Consider the following 18,860-nt stretch of genomic DNA (forward strand, 5'->3'; position numbering starts at 1 on the left):
CCTGCTGATGTGACTGGCACTCTGGGCATTTTTCCCTTTGAAGTCAAGGGCAGAAAAGGAGAGAGAAAAGGTAAAATTCGAACTCTTCACTATTTTCAGCTGCTGCCTCCCCTGCCCCCCTCCCACACTGCTGAGCTGGGCGGTTGGATGCTCCAGGGGCTTGCTTCTGGCTGGCGCCCGTGTCCCAGTATCAGCTGGTGAGGCCAGCGGGGGGAGCAGCCTGCTTCCCTCTGTGCCCCTGCCGACTCAGGGCAGGAGCGGCTGCCGTGGGAGGGGGCGAGCTTCCTGTCTGGTGTTTGTCTGAGCCGTTCCTTGCTTTGGAGCCACACACGTCCCTGTGGTCGGCGAGACTTGGGTGGCAGCAGTGGAAGGCGAGGCTGCTCTTTCTGTGACCACTAGGTGGCAGGCGTGCTGCTCCCACGCGCGGGAGAGTCATTGTCACATTTCACCTTGGGGGTGGGGCTCGGGGGAACATAACGCGAGCAGGCGGGTTTCCGGGCCGTTTTGATGTTGGATGTAATGTTTTCATTGTAGAATTTGACCAGTTTTATGTGTAAGTTTACTGATTAATAGAAACTTGCGTCGTAACGTCCACTTAAATCTTGTGTTATACGGACTTAAGTGTAACTAAGAATCACAACTACACAGAGAAGTAAGAGCCCGATTAAGTTGTCACATTGTGAGTGCACAAGGCCGAGCTTGTTTAGTGAAATGCTTCTGGCTTATAACTGAAGAGCTGAAGTGCGGGGATTGTTCTGTGGGAATAGATACATCTGAGTCTGGGAAATAGCTGTTTGATGTTCCTTGGAATTATCTCCTTGGGGTTCAGGATGCCCTTCCTGAAGCTTTCCTTTTTTTCACTTGCAGTCATTCCTGTATTCCATTAACCAGACAATCTGCTTGCGATTGGATAGCATTGAAGCCAAGCTGCAGGCTCTGGAGGCCACATGTAAATCACTGGAAGAGAAACTGGATCTGGTCACCAACAAGCAGCACAGCCCCATCCAGGTGCCCATGGTGGCGGGCTCTCCTCTCGGCGCCACCCAGACCTGCAACAAAGTACGATGGTAAGAACCTCCTCCCCGGGCCCGTGCCCCTTGGTGCTTTCAGGGCGGGATCATAGTCAGACTGGAAAGAAACACGGGGCCTCTGCGGGACGGCTGGGGTCGTCCCTACAGTTTCTTTTTGACATAAGCCAGGCTGGTGCATCTCTACTTTGGAACTGGCCAACTGGAGCTTTGAAGCTGTACGTTCGTTTCTTCTCTTTCTTTTCTGTTCCATCTGGCTAGTCTTGAGAGACTTTTTTCTTCATAGGTAGCTTTTTTTTTTTTTTTTTTCGGGTACACAGGCCTCTCCCGTTGTGGAGCACAGGCTCCGGACGCACAGGCTCAGCGGCCATGGCTCACGGGCCCAGCCGCTCTGCAGCATGTGGGCTCCTCCCGGACCGGGACACGAACCCGTGTCCCCTGCATCGGCAGGCGGACTCTCAACCACTGCGCCACCAGGGAAGCCCCATAGGTAGCTTTTTATACATTTCACTTGAGTATATCAAACTTTCCATTCGTGTCTGTAGTTTTTATTGTGCCTGTATTTTGTTTTTCTATCTAGAGCCTAACTGTAGTGACGTGTAATAGTTCAGGTGCCGTTTGAATCAAAGCTTCTGGAGAGTGTGGGCCGATGGGAAAGGTGTTTCTGTCTCTGACCTGTTTGCCTGTCCTTGGTCCAGGGCACCGTCAGGGACTCTGCTGAGATGAGCAGAAGCTCAGGTCGTGGGCGGCTCCTTCCATCAGTTCCACTGGTGTTTTTATCCTTGCCCACGGCAGGCTACGAGGAAGTCTCACTGTGACGGTGGCAACACTTGTCTTTGCGCTTGACGAGAGCTCGGGGCTTTTACCGAGGGTCTTGTCGCGGCTCTCTGGGCCAACTGCTGCCTCTCTCCTGTGTGTCTGCAGAGGAGGGCGGTGGGGCTCAGAGCAGGGGGAGCCACGGCCAGGCTGCTGCCGTGTCTGCAGGTCCGCCTGCATGTGCCCTGGGGCACGTGGGATTGAGGAGGGTGCTCAAGTATGTGCCTCCTGTCAGTGTGGCTGCCTGTCCTGGTCTGCCTGGGACAGCCGTGGATGACGCCTGCAGTGTGGGCCTCCTTTGACTCTCAGAAGTGTCCTGGGGTGTTGGAGACCTGCGTGGCCCCGAAAGCTGCTCTCCAACCGGGGTGGGGGACCCCAGGGATCTCTGTCCCCAAAGGGAAGGCCTTTTGGTCCGTGGTGATTCACTCTGTGTTTATACCTTGTCCTGACGGGTCAGCCGTATCTTTTCTCCCAGTGAACATTTGTGGAGCTTGTCTGCTCTGCAGGCAGTGAGCCTCAGACCTACCAGGACCAGTACCTTTTTTTTTTTTTAAAGAAGCTGGTTGTCCATTTATTTATTTATTTATTTATTTGGTTGTGCTGGATCTTAGTTGCAGCAGGCGGGCTCCTTAGTTGTGGCATGCAAACTCTTAGTTGTGGCATGCATGTGGGATCTAGTTCCCTGACCAGGGATCGAACCCGGGCCCCCTGTGTTGGGAGCGCAGAGTATTAACCACTGCGCCACCAGGGAAGTCCCAGCCAGTGCCTTTTTTAAAGAATAAGTTTTTTGTAATGCCCTCATATCCTAAAATGCAATGTTTAGAAAATATAATTAAAAAACTAATGTAATGTCTTAATTATAATGTAAGGAGAAATAAAAGGATGGTCATGTATAATAAAATAACATATATTTTGATGTGGAAAAGGCTGGGGGAACTACATAAGGAGTTAGTGAATAGGACCAAACCTCCCATGTCAGAGCTGGCAGTCGGGAGGGCTGTCATCCTGGGACTCAGATACCAGTTGGTGGTGGAATATTTCAAAATGAGCAGTTCTTGATGAAGTTTCACATAAAGCAAAGTGTAGTTTTTTCTAGACTCAAACAATAGTGAAATTCCGGGAAAATTCACCTTACATTGAAACTGTCCAAAAATACTTTGTGTATGAGTGTAGAAATGGAGTAAGATTCTGGGCTCAGAGAGTTAGGAGCATGTTGTTTGCTCCCATGAATGGGACATGTGGGATTTGTGTGGGAAAGGCTTTTGTTGGGGAGGTTGTCTCATGCCTTGAAGGCTGTCAGCCTCCTTGGCTCTGCCCACTAAACCCGTGGGGTCTCAGGTATAACCAAGTGCGCCCCTGGGCCCCGCCCTCGAGGACTGTTGCTCTGAGAGATGAGGTGAGAGTGAGACAGGCTTCCTGCCCTGAGTAAGGATGGCTCTCCTGGTGGCGTGTCACTTTGTCACCTGTGTTGGGAAGAGGTCGTCTTCAGGACCCAGGGATGTGCCGCTCATACTGCACCGTCGGTGGTTTGTGGCCGTTCCGTGAGGTCGAGCGGACGAGGACGAGTCCTTGGGGCTGCAGGTGGCACTGCAGCTGTGCTTGGACCCCGAGGCCGCTCGTTTGGGGCTTCCCTGGATGTCAGGTCCAGGGGGGAGGACAGGCCTCGGTGGGCAGGTTGTCCTCGTTTGATACCATGGGGTGACCGGGCTGAGTCACAGAGTTGTGCTGTTTCCAGTCTGCCCGTCTTCAGAAGGAGGATGGGGGAGAAGGGCAGGTCTGCAGGGGCCACCAGCCCTGGCCTCTCCTGCGGGCCAGTGACGGACCCGCCATGGCCACGCCCGGCCTGCTGCTGAGCGCGGCCTGACTCGTGGGCCACGTCCCGTCTGACTATGGCGCTGATGGCTGCTTGGGGGAAGGCACTTCCAGAGTGCAGGGAGGCCCCTTCTCTCTCCAGCATTCCGGTGACGGCGGGGCTTGTGGGGCGTGTTAGCGACTCTCCCGTTCAGGAACCCCAGAGCGCTTCACTCCGCTGGGGAGAAGCTGTCATCGTGGAGAGACCTCTGTGTGCATTGACAAGTGGTGAAGTCAGAGTAAAGTTTTCTAATACAGACTCAGGTGTATAATCTAGTTAATCCAACTCAGTTAGCTTTTCTGGTTTTAAAGGATTGTATTGTGACATAAAGTCAACCCATTATAGAATACACTATTGTATGTTGGCAGCAGATTTATTACTGTCGTTAATAAAACCATTACTTATACAAGTTAATGTTAGATTAATAGAAGGAAAGGTCACTCCTTTGTTTCTTAGATATAGTTTAGAATAGGTTGTTTATGAATGATTTTCAAAGAAGGTACTAAATCTGGCATTTCCCTCCATGAATGTTCTAAAAATGAGAAATAAAAATTGCCAGTAATTGAAAGCTGTTAACAAGAAAATTTGGGGAGAAGTAAAGGTCAAGAGTTCAACCCTAGTGTATCAATGAAAAAGTGTATATTTAAATTAGAAAATGACTAATTTATAAGCACATAAGTCAATGAGAAACGTGTGTCTTAAGTGTGGGTAGTAGAGCACAGAAAAGGAAGCCTCCGAAAAACAGTGAGAAGTTGGGTAACGTTCCGAGCAATAAAGTACTACTGCAAGTGCTTGTACCGCAGATGCTTAAAATAACAGTTAGAAGCATATAAACCCCAGATTACTTTACATCCGGATCATGTGCTCTAAAAAATAACTTAAGATTCCTTAGGCCACTTGGCACTGGCTGTGAGTGTTGTTGGGAAGTCTGTCATCTCCCAGGACAAATGAGGATGACCCTGAGGGGCTTGTCGGCTGTGACGAGGCCTCTGGATGGTGGGTGAGGAGTTGTCCACTGCAGTGTCACTGGCCCCTCCACTCGGAGAGGCCGCACCTGGCCCAGAGCAGCCCAGCAGCTGTGGGATGCACCGAAATCCACTCGCCTGTGGGTTATTTCTAATTAAAACTGGCCTGGACTAGACTTTGCTATCAGCTCTGAGAATTATTTATTTATTCTCTTGAATTCCCAGAGCACAGAAGGCAGCGGACTGCTGCCAACCCTATTTGGCATTTTGGATCCAGATTTTTCAGATTCTATGCCTGAATGAGATCCTTTAAATAAATTCAAGAAAAAAGAAGAGAAAGAAAGAAAGAAAACAGTTTTCTTTGATGCTAAAGCTTAATCATTGTAATAAACATGTTTGTAAGTTTACTTGGATGGGGTTTCATTCAGCAATGGTGTTCTACTTGGGAAAAAGAAAAATGGACTTGACTTCTTTTAGGTGAGTGCTTTTTTTCCTCCTCGTAAGTGTGCCATAAATTGGGATTTTGCCTCATTGTGATCCTAGGTGTAGTGATGTGAGGTTTCAACCATAAAGCTGTGTCGCGCTGGCATTGGAAGGGGCAGGCACCGAAGCTTTCTTTGACGAGCTGCACAACTCAGTACGTGGCAGCTCACCCTTTACATGCCCCCGTGAGCATTTCAGGAACGGCCTCCATTGAATTGTGTGGCGTGATGGGATCAAGTGTGTGGATGGGGACGTTTATATGGATTAATGTAAAACCCCATTTTCTGAGCTTTGAGGCCAGGCACAGCCACTTGAAGGATGGGCAGTAGGTAGGACCGAGCTGAGCCTGGGGTGCAGGCCCACCTGGGTTGCTGTCCTGGTAGATGCCCTCTGGGAGGCCAGTGTGAGTGCCCATGTGCAGTGTGGGGACCCAGAGACCTGTCCCTGCTGCCCATCGGTGTCCTGTGGAGCCAGACTTACTGAGAGTGACTCAAAGCCAGCTGGTTCAGGTTTGTTTGTTTTCATGAACTGAACATACTGATTAACTAGAAAAATGCTTCTGTTTCTTTTAAAACAATTGATTTTTATTCTTTTTTTCGTTTTATATATATATATATATATATATATATATATATGTAAATATTTATTTTTCTGGTCTTAATTGTGGCATGCGGGCTCTTCATTGTGGTGTGCGGGCGTCTCTCTAGTTTTGGCACATGGGCTCCAGAGCGCGTGGGCTCAGTAGTTGTGGTGCATGGGCTCTCTAGTTGTGGCGCATGGGCTCTAGAGCATGCCAACTTAGCAGTTGCCCTGCGCCATGTGGGATCTTAGTTCCCCAACCAGGGATCAAACCCACATCCCCTACATTGGAAGGCAGATTCTTAACCACTGCACCACCAGGGAAGCCCCTCTTTTCTTTATTTTTTAAGGTGCAAATGGTTTATTTATTGAGATATTATTGACATATAACAAATTTTTAGCTTTAAAAGCTTAAACATTTCTTTTAAAGCTTTAGTGTGTTCCTATAATTTTAAAACAATTGTAATGAATCAGAGGCTTCTTTTTCTCCCCCCCTTAATATTTATTTATTTATTTCAGCTGTGCCGGGTCTTAGTTGCAGCACACGGGTCTTCATTGAGGCATGTGGGATCTTTTAGTTGCGGCACGAGGGCTCTTAGTTGCAGCCTGTGGGCTTCTTAGTTGTGGCATGCGGGCTTCTTCATTGTGGCGTGTGGATTCTTAGTTGCGGCACGTGGACTCTTAGTTGTGGCGTGCATGTGGGATCTAGTTCCCTGACCAGGGATCGAACCCGGGCCCCCTACATTGGGAGCGCAGAGTCTTACCCACTGGACCACCAGGGAAGTCCCGAGAGTCTTCTTTTAATACTCAAAACTGAAAAAAAAAAAAAAAAAGTGATTTCTTTTAAAGTTTTTCTTTCAGAGAGATGTGTCATGTAAGATGAAAGTTTACATGTAAGGGGAAAGTTTTCTTCTTTCTTTTCCTCTAAGCTGGTTATTCACCCACAGAGAATTGAACTATTTGATCAAAAAGTTATTTAAATTATTAAATTATTTAAATTCCCTTTAATATGCTGATTGCTGATTCTTTGTTTTATTTCCCAGAGGGTCTTTTTAAAAAAATTAAAATGTTGATGGATGTTTATGGAAAGGCTTTTCTGGTTTTTTGAGTCCTCATGGCTCCTGGGTAGAGAGGGGCCTCCTTCTGGGCGTCTCGGTTCTGGCAGTGCAGCCCTAGCGTCTCTGGGTAGTCATATCATTCAGAGTTTAAGGTCGAAAGTACAGCATTTCATAGGCTTTGGACTGTGACAAGATAGGGTTGTTTGAATTGTGAAGAAATGGTTTGGTTTTAGCCCTGAGGGATTTGTTTCATCCTTTCCTTATCGAATTTTGAATTTTGTGATTTCCATTTAATTTTGTGTACATATGACTTCTTTTCCTGACTGGTGTTGGTTACCTTTCACAGCTCCACACTTCTGGTGGCCTAATCCTGATACCCTGTACATGTCAGGGCTACTGATCAAAGAAAACATACAGTTTACATACATACAATTTAGGGGATTGTTAACCTCATGACTACAGGCTAGAGATACAGTCTAATAACCACAGCAGATATAGTCAACAGTTTTAATAGATCGTGCGCATTCTCGTAGTTTGGAGTGCTTCTCTAGTTTTAGGATAACTCATGCCTCATGATTGGGGTTGTGTTGGATCTGAAGACAATTTGGAGAGAACTGCCATCCTAACACCATGGAGTCTTCTGATCCATGCACAGGGTACACCTCTCCATACTCGTAGATCTTCAACCCCTCTCAGCAGTGTCGTATAGTTTTCACTGCAAAGCTCTTACATGCATTTGTTAAATTTATCTCTAAGCACTTCATACTTTTAGATGCTCTAATACATGGTATTGTGCTTTAAATGTTAACTTCTGCGTGTTCATTGGTAGTATGTAGAAATACAGTAGACTTTTCTCTGCTGGCCTTTATCCTGAATTATTTCTAAATTCACTTGTTTCAGTAGCTTTTCAGTAGGGTTTTAAAAAAGTTTTACTTCCTGTCAAAGTTCTGTACCTTTTCTTACTTTGCTGCACTGGCTGGGATCTCCATTTCAGTGTATACTTTTTAAAAAATATTTTTACCTTATTTCTGGTCTTTGAGTGAAAGCATCCAGCCTTTCATCATGCAGTGTGATGTTAGCTGCACATTTTTCATAGCTGCTCTTTATCCGGCTGAAGAATTTCCCTTAGATTCCTTATTTTGTGAGAGTTTTTGTCCTGAGCAGGCATTGAATTTTTACATGCTTTTTAGGTACCTACTTGAGATGACATTTGGTTTTCCTTCTTGATTCTGTTGCTACGGTGAATTATACTGATTGATTTTGGATACTAAAGCAGCCTTGCATTTCTGTCATAATAAGCCTGACTTGATCATAGGGTAGTACCCTTTTTATGTGTTCGGAGTGATGGCTAATATCTGGTTGAGGATTTTTGCATCTCTGTTCATGGATTGTATTAGTCTGTAGTTTTCTTTCTTGACGTGTCTTTATCTGTTTTGTTATCAGGATAATGCTTGCCTCAGAAGGTGAGCTCATTGTCCGTTTTTTTTAAAAGAAGTAATTAATTTATTAATTTATTTATTTTTGGTTGCGTTGGGTCTTTGTTGCTGCGTGCGGGCTTTCTCTTGTTGCGGCGAGCGGGGACTACCCTTCATTGTGGTGCACGGGCTTCTTATTGCGGTGGCTTCTCTCGTTGCGGAGCATGGGCTCTAGGCGCGTGGGCTTTAGTAGTTGTGGCATGTGGGCTCAGTAGTTGTGGCTCGCAGGCTCTAGAGTGCAGGCTCAGTAGTTGTGGCACACAGGCTTAGTTGCTCTGAGGCATGTGGGATCTTCCAGGACCAGGGCTCGAACCCGTGTCCCCTGCATTGGCCACTTAACCACTGTGCCATCAGGGAAGCCCCATCGTCTGTTTTCTGAAAGTGTTTCTATAGGATTAGTTTCATTTCTTCCTTAACTGTCTGGTAGAGTTTGCCAATGAAGACATCTGGCCTAGGTTTTAATTATGAATTCAATCTCCTTAATAAATACAGAACTTTAATAAAGTGGAACTTCTTGAGGCGGTATTGTTTGATTTGTGTCCCTCAGGAGGTTTCCTGTTTGTTGAAACTCTGGAGTTTATTTGTATAATATTCTGTCTTCACTGTAGGTCCACGTGACATTCAGTTGCTGAGTCTCCTCGGGCTCCTGGCCTGTGGCACTTACTCAGCCCCTTGTCTGTATGGCTTTTTGGGATGCTGGTCAGGTGTCTCGTGGGGTGCCCCTGGTGGCTTGGGGAGGACGGTCGCAGAGGTGAAGGCCTCCCACTGCCTCTGCTGGGGTGCAGCACGCCGTGGCCTGTCTGTGTGGTGTGGAGGCGGGTCACGGGGCTGACCAGCGGCAGGCCTGGCCTCTGTGCCGGCGCTGTCCTCCCCGGCCCCTGCGCAGCCGCGCGCAGGGAGCAGAAGTCGCGCTCTACGTCCCAGGGAGCATCTGCCCCCTCGGGCACTGGCCTTACACTGTCCCAGCTTTGGCTGTCGGGAGTGCTCGCAGGTGGCTCCGGTGGCCTTTGACGCCCCCCTCCCCCTTGTGGGTCTTTTGTTTGGTTTGAGCGCTTCCTTCCGGGCTGTGCAAGACGTCCCTTGCCTAGTCCTAGAGGCGTCCTCTGTCCTTTCGTTGGGGACGGAGCTGTGGGTGCCAGGGTCTGGCTGCCCGGGGTGTCCCCCACTCCCAGGCCTGCCTTTCTGTGAGCAGCGTCTCTGCAGCTCCTCGGGAAGGAGAAGGGACGCACAGCTCTTCTGCTGCCTCGGGGCTGTGGCTTCGCACCTGCAGAGTCCTGTCCTGGGCGCTGTGGCTTGTGTGGGGTGGGGGTGGGTTGGGTTGGGGTTTGACGTTCATGGCAGCAAGTTACCCCATTTCTCTGGTGCAGTTGGTTATTTTGGGGGAGTTGGTTTTACATTGTATTTTGCTCATCCCCTTTGATACTGGAAACAAAGTTTCAATGCTAATTTATTCTTATCCCTAAGAGTATTTTTTTGGATCCTGGTTTTTATGACTTTTTCATCTTTAACCTGCAAGCTAGAGAAATACACCCTTTAAGACAAATGTTAGTGACTGTTTAGACGCTTGGGTGTTGGCTGGTTTATGTGAACTGCCACAGCCCAGGACCCCTGAGACTTGTGCCTCCTGCTTATGTTCTTGGTGCCGAGTGGCATTTCTGGTCCCCCCACTGCTCTCCCCGCAGGGATCTGAGACCCCATGCCCTCCATCCTACTCCCTAAGGCCTCTGGGATGCGTGAGCACTTGTCCCGGGGCTACCTTTGCGTGGAAGGCACCTGGAAATGGAGCCTGGCTGTGCAGCATCTCCCAGAACAGGTGCACCTATGAAAGGGGGCAGGGGGTCATGGTGGACCCCAGCCTACCTGCCTCTCAGGTGTGAGGACCTCGGGGCATCTGGTTTTATTGTTTAACTGAAGAGTGTCCCCCCGACCCCTCTTTTTTTGCTCTTACTGAAACTCTAGGACCCCGGTAAAAAAAGTAAACAGTTTTCTTTTTGTAAGTACAATAGGTGGGACACAATTTCGTATTTTATTAGGACCCCGGTTCTTGTATGTGAGGCAGGACTATAACTGGAAAGCCAAGGATATGTGCCTTACCCTCCTGCTGGCATATTCTCATAAGCAGAAAAGAGGATTACTCGGGATTCTTGTGAGCTCGCTTCTGTCAGTAGAGGGTTACACAAAACTCAGAAAATTAATATTATACACATTTCCCAAACTGAGCTGGATGAGTGACAATTTTGAATTGCAGAAGGATCAGTGTCAGCAGATATACCGTAGTGAGGCTCAATGGTAGGAGAGAGGGAGGCAAACACTTTTTCACACACTTTTTATTCTTATTTTTGTATTTATTTATTGTTTAAGTTTTATTTTATTTATTCATTTTTGGCTGCGTCATGTCTTCATTGCTGCACATGGACTTTCTCTAGTTGTGGCAAGCGGGGTCTCCTCTTAATTGCGGTGTGCAGGCTTCTCATTGCGGTGGCTTCTCTCGTTGCGGAACACGGGCTCTAGGTGTGCAGGCTTCAGTAGTTGTGGCACGTGGGCTCAGTAGTTGTGGCTCGCAGGCTCAGTAGTCCGGGCACGTGGGCTCAGTAGTTGTGCTGTGCGGGCTTCAGTAGTTGTGGCACATGGGCTTAGTTGCTCCACGGCATGTGGGATCTTCCTGGACCAGGGCTCGAACCCATGTCCCCTGCATTGGCAGGCGGATTCTTAACCACTGCACCACCAGGGAAGCCCCACACACTTTTTAATATTCGGCTGGAACTCCTCCCCCAGCACAGAAAACAAAATTGGGCATGATTGTGTGAGCAGAAATAATGCCCAACTTGACTGCCTCACTCACGTGTTGACGAAAATAATCAATTATCTATAATATGAACAGAGAAGAGTTTTACGTGAGAGAAACTAAGGACTATAGCACACCCTCCAGAGAAGCAGGGTTTTCAGCACAGTTTTATATCTCGTCAGAACAGGGAACATCAGACAGGTCAGGGACACACACACTCTTTCAGGGTTCCCACGGGACAGACCAGCATGCGTACACAGTCGGCGTGGCCTTGGCACCTGGGAAGGGAGGCTTATCGTGGAAGGAGGAGCAGCCCTGGCCTCCCGGGGAGGGAGGCATTTCATGTTATTTTCGCGTGGACACTCTCTGCTTCCGATCACTGTGGCCTTTTCTTTAACAGTTAAAACAGATGTACCGTGAGTGTCCTCTAGGCCGCAAAGTCAAGCTGACTCAGGTGTGAGGCAGGGTGGCGCCCACACCTCAGTGCGCGAGCGTCCCTTTCACCACAGGCTGCAGGCAGCAGCTCTGAGTGAACCGTGCTGCTGTGCGCCGTTGCGGTCGCAGGTCACACTGGAGGCTGGCTTTGCCGGCTGGGAGTTGGTGCAGGCACCGTGGCCCGGCTCCCCCGCCGCGCAGCGTCGCCTTTGGGCATTTTAAGTTATCTAGGCTTGTCTTGGGAAGGTTAGAGGTTTCTCCTAAGACGGCAGTGCCCCCAACCTGTGTGAACGCCCACTTGTGGACGCTCGGGACGCGCCAGCCCGGCCCCAGCCCTAGAGCATCTGGTGTCCACGGCGCGTTGCTGCGGGTGGCAGCTGGTCTCCTCTCCCGGATGAGCTTTTGCTCAGAGAACTCACAGTCAGCGCTTGTGGACGTTCTTCCTGCTCCTTGGAAACTGGAAATAAGGGGTGACCGTGCTGCTTGGACAGACCTGATTTTTCCCGAGGGACCCCGTTCCACCAGGGAGCCTAAGGAGTGCTGGTGGGGTTTAACCCCATGCCCAACCTGCCCCTGCCTGCCCTGAGCCACGTCCATGGCCGCTTGTTCACTGATGGCAGGCTCCGTGTCCATTCAAACTATGGTCACGTGGTGGGACTGATGAGCAAGGGGCAGAAGAGTCGGTGCTTTAGGACAGCAGCACAGGGCGTTCTGACCTACCCACAAAGCAGTTTTCTGAAACTCAGGGGAAGTTGAAGGCCACTTTGTAAGAGAACTTGGAAAATGTTTCCCAGGACAGCTCTGAAAGCTGAAGATATTTGGTTTTAAATCCATCAAAGTAAAACCATTAACATCCCCAACACTGAAGGGTAAGTGGCAGCAGTAGTTGAGATAGGATCATTCCTGTTGTTCTCCACCAACAAGTGGCGAAGGGCATGAGAGATTCTTGGCTGTGAATCCAGGCTCCGTCACCTGTACGTGATGAGACCTTGGGCAGATTCTACCCTTTCTAAGCATTAGTTTCTTCATCAGTAAAAGGAGAATAAAAATCGTAAGCGAGGGCTGCTGTGAGGGGATGACGCGTGTGAGTGCTTAGTATTCCTTGATTCCCAGGAGGTTGGGAAATCACTAATGCTAACACTCATCATTCACCGAGTGTCCGACATCAGCCAGCCTCGTGGTGCCTGCTGGGCGCACCCAGTCAGCCCTCAGGACGCAGGTTGCCCTGAGTGTAGACGGCATCCTGGGCTGTGCTCTGGGCCTCGCGTCTATGGGCGCCTGCTCTGTTCTTTTTTTTCACAGTATGGACCAGCCGAGTGAGCCCGAGGTTGCCCCTCAGATCTGAGGCTGCTCCTTGAACACACAGGCTTGCCGGTGTCCTGGGTGTTCATCTAGGCAGCCGGGATGCATCACTGAACAAAGCAGATGGAAGGTCACATCGCACAGTGGGCTGGACCGGGTGGCCTCTGGGGGAAGCTGGTGCTACTGGGAACAGTGGGCGGGGATTTTGTGCTTGGTGTTGTTTTAAACCAGGGGCACCCATCAGAATCACCTGGGGGAATTGTTAAAAAAAGAGAAGTCCAGGCTCTCCAGGGCGGGCCCTCGCTTCCCCAGGAGATTCTGATGCTCAGGGAGTCGTGGGGTGCAGGTCCGGCTTCACTGACTTTGGTAAAGAACGTTGGCTCTGCCACTTGAGGACTTTGGGCTCAAACCCGCCTTTGCCACTGAGTAGCTGTGTGATCTTGGACGGGCTGTTGGCTATCTGTGTGGGGAAGGCACCACAATGCCCATTCCACCTTTGAGGCTTTGTTTCACACGGGCCCCTGGGGCAGTCCTGCCTGAGGGGGGCAGCCCCCGCGTGACTGCCCCGCGGAGGTGGTGGGGGCCCTGCGCTCACAGTCACTGTCCGCCAGGGCGGGCAGCCCTCGGCACGTGGTCACAGGTCACAAGCTGTAGGGCGTGCTTTACTTCTGAATGATAATGTGCTTAGGCAAGAGTATTCAGCTTGTGTGTAACTAGCATAATCTTAGAATTAGGCAAGAATGTTCAGCTTGCACGTCAGCCTCATCTTAGAATTAAAACAGTCAGGATGGTCTGTGGGTCTAGGAATTTCCCTTTTCCCTTTTGGTTAAGTTTTTACTTAACAGGAACTTTGAAAACTGACATACAGTTCTAAGTAAAGGTATAGATAATGGTTTAAGACTGTGAAAGAATAAAATGAGCAAGCACATAAAGTTTTAAAAACCAGAATGACAGAGGAATAGATAAATTGATCAGTGGAACTGAATAGAGAGCCCAGAAATAGACCCACACAAATATGCCGGCTAGATTTTGACAAAGGTGCAAAAGCAGTTTGATGGAGGAAGGACAGCTTTTTGAACAAATGGTGCGGGGGTAGTTTCCACAGGCAAAAGGAAAGAAATGAACCTCGGTGGAAACCTCACACCTTGAACAGCAATTGATTTAAAATGGATCACAGATTGCAACATAAAATATAAGACTGTAAAACTTTGGGATGAAAACACAGGAGAAAACCTTTGGGACCTGGGGCTAGGCAGAGGCTTCTGAGACGTCACACCAAAAGCGCTATCCATGAAAAATAAAAGAGAAAGTGGACTCAATCGAGATTAAAAACTTATTACGCTCCTTGAAAGACCTGTTAGGAGCTGAAAAGACAACCTACTGACCAGGAGAAACTGTTTGCAAACCACATATCTGATAAAAGACTAGTGGAATGTCTAGAATAAAAACCTCTCAAAACTCAACAGTGAAAAGTCAAAACAATCCAATTCGAAAGTCGGCAGAAAACAGAAACAGCTATTTTACCAGAGAGGAGAGGTGGATGGTGAGTAAGCACGTGAAAAGGAGCTCAGCAGCGTTAGCCAGCAGGGAAACAAGGATAGGAGACAGCTAGACACAACAGGGACCCCTCCAGATGCCAGCGGGACGCGGAGACCCCGGGCCTCGCGCCGCTGCTGGTAGGCGTGTAAGACGGGGCAGCAGCTCTAGAAACAGATCAGAAGGATTTCTCGCCGTGAAAATGTCCTCACCGTGTGGCCCAGCAAGCACGTTCTTGGGCACTTATCCCAGAGAAATGGAAACTCGTGGTCACACAGAACCTCCACATGAATGGCCATGGCCGCTTTGTTTGTAATAACCAAACCTGCAAACACCCCGAAGGCCCCTGTCTGGGTGAAAGGTTAAACATGCGGGTGTGCCCCTAAGGCACATGCTTGGGCCTGGCCGCCTGGGAGGTGTCAGCAGAGGCGTCTCAGAGGTCACACGCCCCGTGCTCCCACCTCTGTGACATCCTCCAAGTGTCCGAGCGGTAGACGGGGAGCAGGTTAGCGGTTGCGCCGGGGAGGGAGGGTGGGCGTGGCTGGGAGGCAGCACGACAGGTGCACGTGGAGACTGGTGCGATCTGAACGAGGCCCGGGGTTGGTGCCAGCAGGGTCCCAGTGTCGCTTTCCCGCCCTCGGTGTCACGCTGCAGCTTACACAGGATTCCCAGAGAAGCAGAACCAGTGGGAGGGGTGTGTATGGGGACAGCCAGCACCCACTCTAAGGGGCTTCCCACTCGGAATTGGCTCACACGGCCGTGGAGGCAGCCAAGCACGTGCACAGGCTGTGTGGCAGGTGGACAGGCAGGGGGCATCGTCACCAGGTGGCACCCTATGGGCAGGAGCTGTTTGGAGTCTCCAAGATCAGGGAAAGCCTAAACTGCCTTTTATTATTATTTTTTTTAATATTTAATTTATTTATTTAGTTTGTCCATGTCATGCAGCACGTGAGATCTTAGTTCCCCAACCGGGGTCGATCCTGTACCCCCTGCAGTGGAAGTGCAGAGTCCTAACCACTGGACCTCCAGGGAAGCCCCTAAACTGCCTTTTAAAGCTCTCACCCGATCAGGCCTGGCCCACCCAGGGTGATCTGCCTCTCGAGTAATTTAACATCAACCAACTGGGACTTTCTATCACATCTGCAAAGCCCCTTCCCAGCAGCACCCAGAGTCGTGTCTGACTGGGTACCTGGGGCTGTGATTCGGCCTCGGCAGGGCACTGACGTGCTGTGACAGTTGCTCCGTACGGACCCTCAGGGTAACTACTGCTGTCTTCTGCTTCTTTTTTTTTTTTTTTTTTTTTTTTTTTTTTGTGGTTCGACTGCTGTGGCCTCTCCCGTTGCGGAGCACAGGCTCCAGACGCGCAGGCCCAGCAGCCATGGCTCACGGGCCCAGCCGCTCCGCGGCATGTGGGATCCTCCCGGACCGGGGCACAAACCCGTGTCCCCTGCATCGGCAGGCGGACTCTCAACCACTGCGCCATCAGGGAAGCCCTGCTGTCTTCTTAATGTGATGTGGATGTTCCATAACTTTTGAAAAACAAAATATTAAGTTGTACAACTTGAGGTTGACGTAATTGCATTAGTGGAAAGGTGTATTTTCTGGAATATTAATATTGGTATTTAAAAACAGATTCATTGCTCACTTAAATGTTTCTTTTATAATCTAAACACCATCATCCATTAAAAACAAATCCCCTGGTGAATAAGCTTTGGACAGTCAAATTTTACATCGTCCCTTTTGCTTTTTGAACTTTCTTTCCCACTTCATTTCCTTCACAAGATTTTATCCTGTCAACCAGGCTGGTGCACTCCTGTGCAACAGAAATACGGATAGAAATTGAAGCTGAAAAATGTATTTCCTGTAACCGTGAGGCCTGGAGGGTTAAAAAAAAAAGCTCTTCTGGATTGAGGTCTCATTACGGTTCTTAGTACACAGTTGAACAGAACAGGGTAAATTATTACCAGTTTGTAGTTAACTCTTAACAATGCAATGTTGTGAATTTACCCTTGAGATGGATGGGGCTTTAGTGTTAGTGAATTCCTGAATCTCTGGAGGGTTATGAGTAATCTATCCCTTAAAATGACGCAGGGTTCAATGTTGGTTCCATTTCTGTTTTCAGTTTTTATAGTTTAAAGTTCTGAGAAGCTTTGTTTACATAAATAAATATGTGGAAGACGAAGGAGGTCCGCATTTCTTGCAGGTGTGTGCCAGCAATCTTAGTGGTCTGTCATCACAGATTACTTTGATTATCTGTGAGCTGAAACCCTAAGTAGGTCCTCCGTGCGCTTTGTCAGAGGCGAGTGGTAAGGAGTGACCCCCACAGAGCACCTGCTGTCTTACGTCTGGATGGACGGGGTGCCTGAACGTGATTGCGGGGAGGCTTTGTGAAAGGGAACAACCATATTGGCCAGAGGTGCTCTCCTGGGGCATCATCTTTAGGACATAGGATGTTCTGGAAGGAGGCCATCTGGGAATTGAGGCTCTGTGGGGTCTGCACACCGAGGGACCCCCGACGGTCGGGCGCCCCGGGGCTCCCTGTGCTCCAGCTTGAAGCTGGTTGTCTCAGACCAGCACTTCCTTGATCTTAAGGTCCTTTAGGGAACAGAGGTGTGTTTACTAAACGACTTTGCCGGATGTTGGCGTGAATCCATTTTAACCTGTTTATTTCTGGCAAACATCTCAGACCTTGAATGTGCTCATGTCCATCGTGATGTCCTATCGGGGTGAGAGGGAACGCCTTTGTGTGGGTACCCTGTGTGTGACCTCGGTACCAAGTCAGAGGCCACCTGGTCACTTGTGTTGCCTGACCTGTGGGTAGGTGGTCAGGATTTGGCGGGTTATTTCAGGTGTCACTGATGATTAAGTAGCACGGCTGAGAAAATGATAATGCCTTTGAGTGGAATGCAGGTGATTGTGCTTCTTTTTTAGGAAAATATCCTGTGGTCCTGCCATTCACTTCAGCATGACATGGTGCCATTTGTACCTCTGATTTTGGGGACATTTAACAGGGTGTGGCTGGGACAGGGGGCTGGGTTCTCATGGGTGCTTTCGGGTTCATGAGCTTTCCTCCTGTAAAAGCAGGGTTTCCCCGACTTGGAGTTTGGAGAGTGAGATCCAGGCATGACATTGCTCTCAGGTAACACTGCTGTACATCTCGAGTGCCTGTTCTTTCTGCACAAAGCACGGCGGGAAGCACTGAGGGCTGGAAGGTTAATGAGCAAAAAATCTTGACGACTGTGCCTAGAGACGAGCCATTGGCTCCCGCGTGTTTAAACACGTGTCTCAAAAAAAAAAAAAAAAAAAACACATGTCTCCCTCCGGGAAGAGCCCCCGGTGGGGCACAATTCTTTTGTAGCATCATTTCCTTCGAAGCAAAGTCCCCGGACCCTTGGCTGTGGTTCCTGCACTGGCCCAGCAGAACCCAGAGGTCAGTGCCCGGCGGTTCCGCCACAGCCCCTCCGCGGGTGTTCGCCCGTGTTTAAACACGTGTCTCAAAAAAAAAAAAAAAATAAACACATGTCTCCCTCCGGGAAGAGCCCCCGGTGGGGCACAATTCTTTTGTAGCATCATTTCCTTCGAAGCAAAGTCCCCGGACCCTTGGCTGTGGTTCCTGCACTGGCCCAGCAGAACCCAGAGGTCAGTGCCCGGCGGTTCCGCCACAGCCCCTCCGCGGGTGTTCGCCCCTTTCTGTGCATGACACTCACATCCTGCGATGGAACTGATAAACACAGTGGTCACGAAAGCCTAGATTGCAGATGGGAATTCACTCGGATGCAGTGAGTAAGTCTCAAGCTGTTTTTCATGCAGACCTGCTCCTTCAGAAACCTTCCTGCACAGTGACAGCTGTGACACCTTCGTCTCTTCTCTGTAAACATGTAAATATTTGTAACCCGACTCTCCTGACAGTGCCAACAAGGAGCAGAGCTAGACTCTCCATTAAGAAGCCCAGCCCCGGCTCGCACTTTGCCCGGTGTCACTCGTGCACGTAGCGCAGCCCTGCCGGGGCCTCCCCTCTGGAGCTCGGGGCGTGGGCGCTGACTTTTGATGACTCTGTGCTCTGACAATGAACGCTGTCGTGTTAAGGTCTTCTTTTCTCTGTGATTCTTTTGTTCCCTAGCGTCGTCCCCCAGACTACAGTAATTCTCAACAGTGATCGGCAGAACGCCGTTGTAGCCAAGATGGAAGACCCCCTGAGCGGCAGGGCACCGGATCCCCTGGAAAATATCATTAGCAAGTCAGTAGCACGACACCCCACCTCTCACCGCCACCGCTGGGGCCCCGGGGACAGGGCGGCGTCCTGGGGCGCCCGTGTCGTTGGGCCCGGGGTTCTCCGCGGCCGGGGTCTGGGGAGGACGGCCCGGCCTGTGTCCACCGCCGCGCGTGCCGGCGGGAGGTACCCTGTGTGCTCAGCACGATGCGCGGATCCCGTCCTCTCACCTCACTCCCGTCTGTCTGTCTGTCCGAGTGTGTCGGGTCGGCGACGTCCCCTCTGGCTGGTGAAGTGGCGGAGGCGTTTCGAGGTGGTGCCTTTTCCCCCCTTTTT

The 18,860-nt window shown here is 49.8% G+C and overlaps 1 protein-coding gene across 4 annotated transcripts in view; it reads left to right on the forward strand.

Annotated features, from left to right (window-relative positions):
- The window catches only part of BANP (BTG3 associated nuclear protein), a 75,319-nt gene that overhangs the window by 6,620 nt on the left and 49,839 nt on the right, over window positions 1-18,860 (forward strand). For 2 of the 4 annotated variants that reach the window (XM_007468430.1, XM_007468431.1), the window contains exons 3-4: window positions 868-1,067; window positions 18,435-18,551. In XM_007468430.1, coding sequence (XP_007468492.1) covers window positions 868-1,067; window positions 18,435-18,551 — 317 coding nt within the window. The remainder of the gene's footprint in view (window positions 1-867; window positions 1,068-18,434; window positions 18,552-18,860) is intronic. The other 2 variants (XM_007468432.1, XM_007468433.1) reach the window with 1 other exon arrangement.

This window comes from Lipotes vexillifer, unplaced genomic scaffold (assembly GCF_000442215.2).
Source record: "Lipotes vexillifer unplaced genomic scaffold, Lipotes_vexillifer_v1.1 scaffold23, whole genome shotgun sequence".
Classification (NCBI taxonomy): domain Eukaryota; kingdom Metazoa; phylum Chordata; class Mammalia; order Artiodactyla; family Lipotidae; genus Lipotes; species Lipotes vexillifer.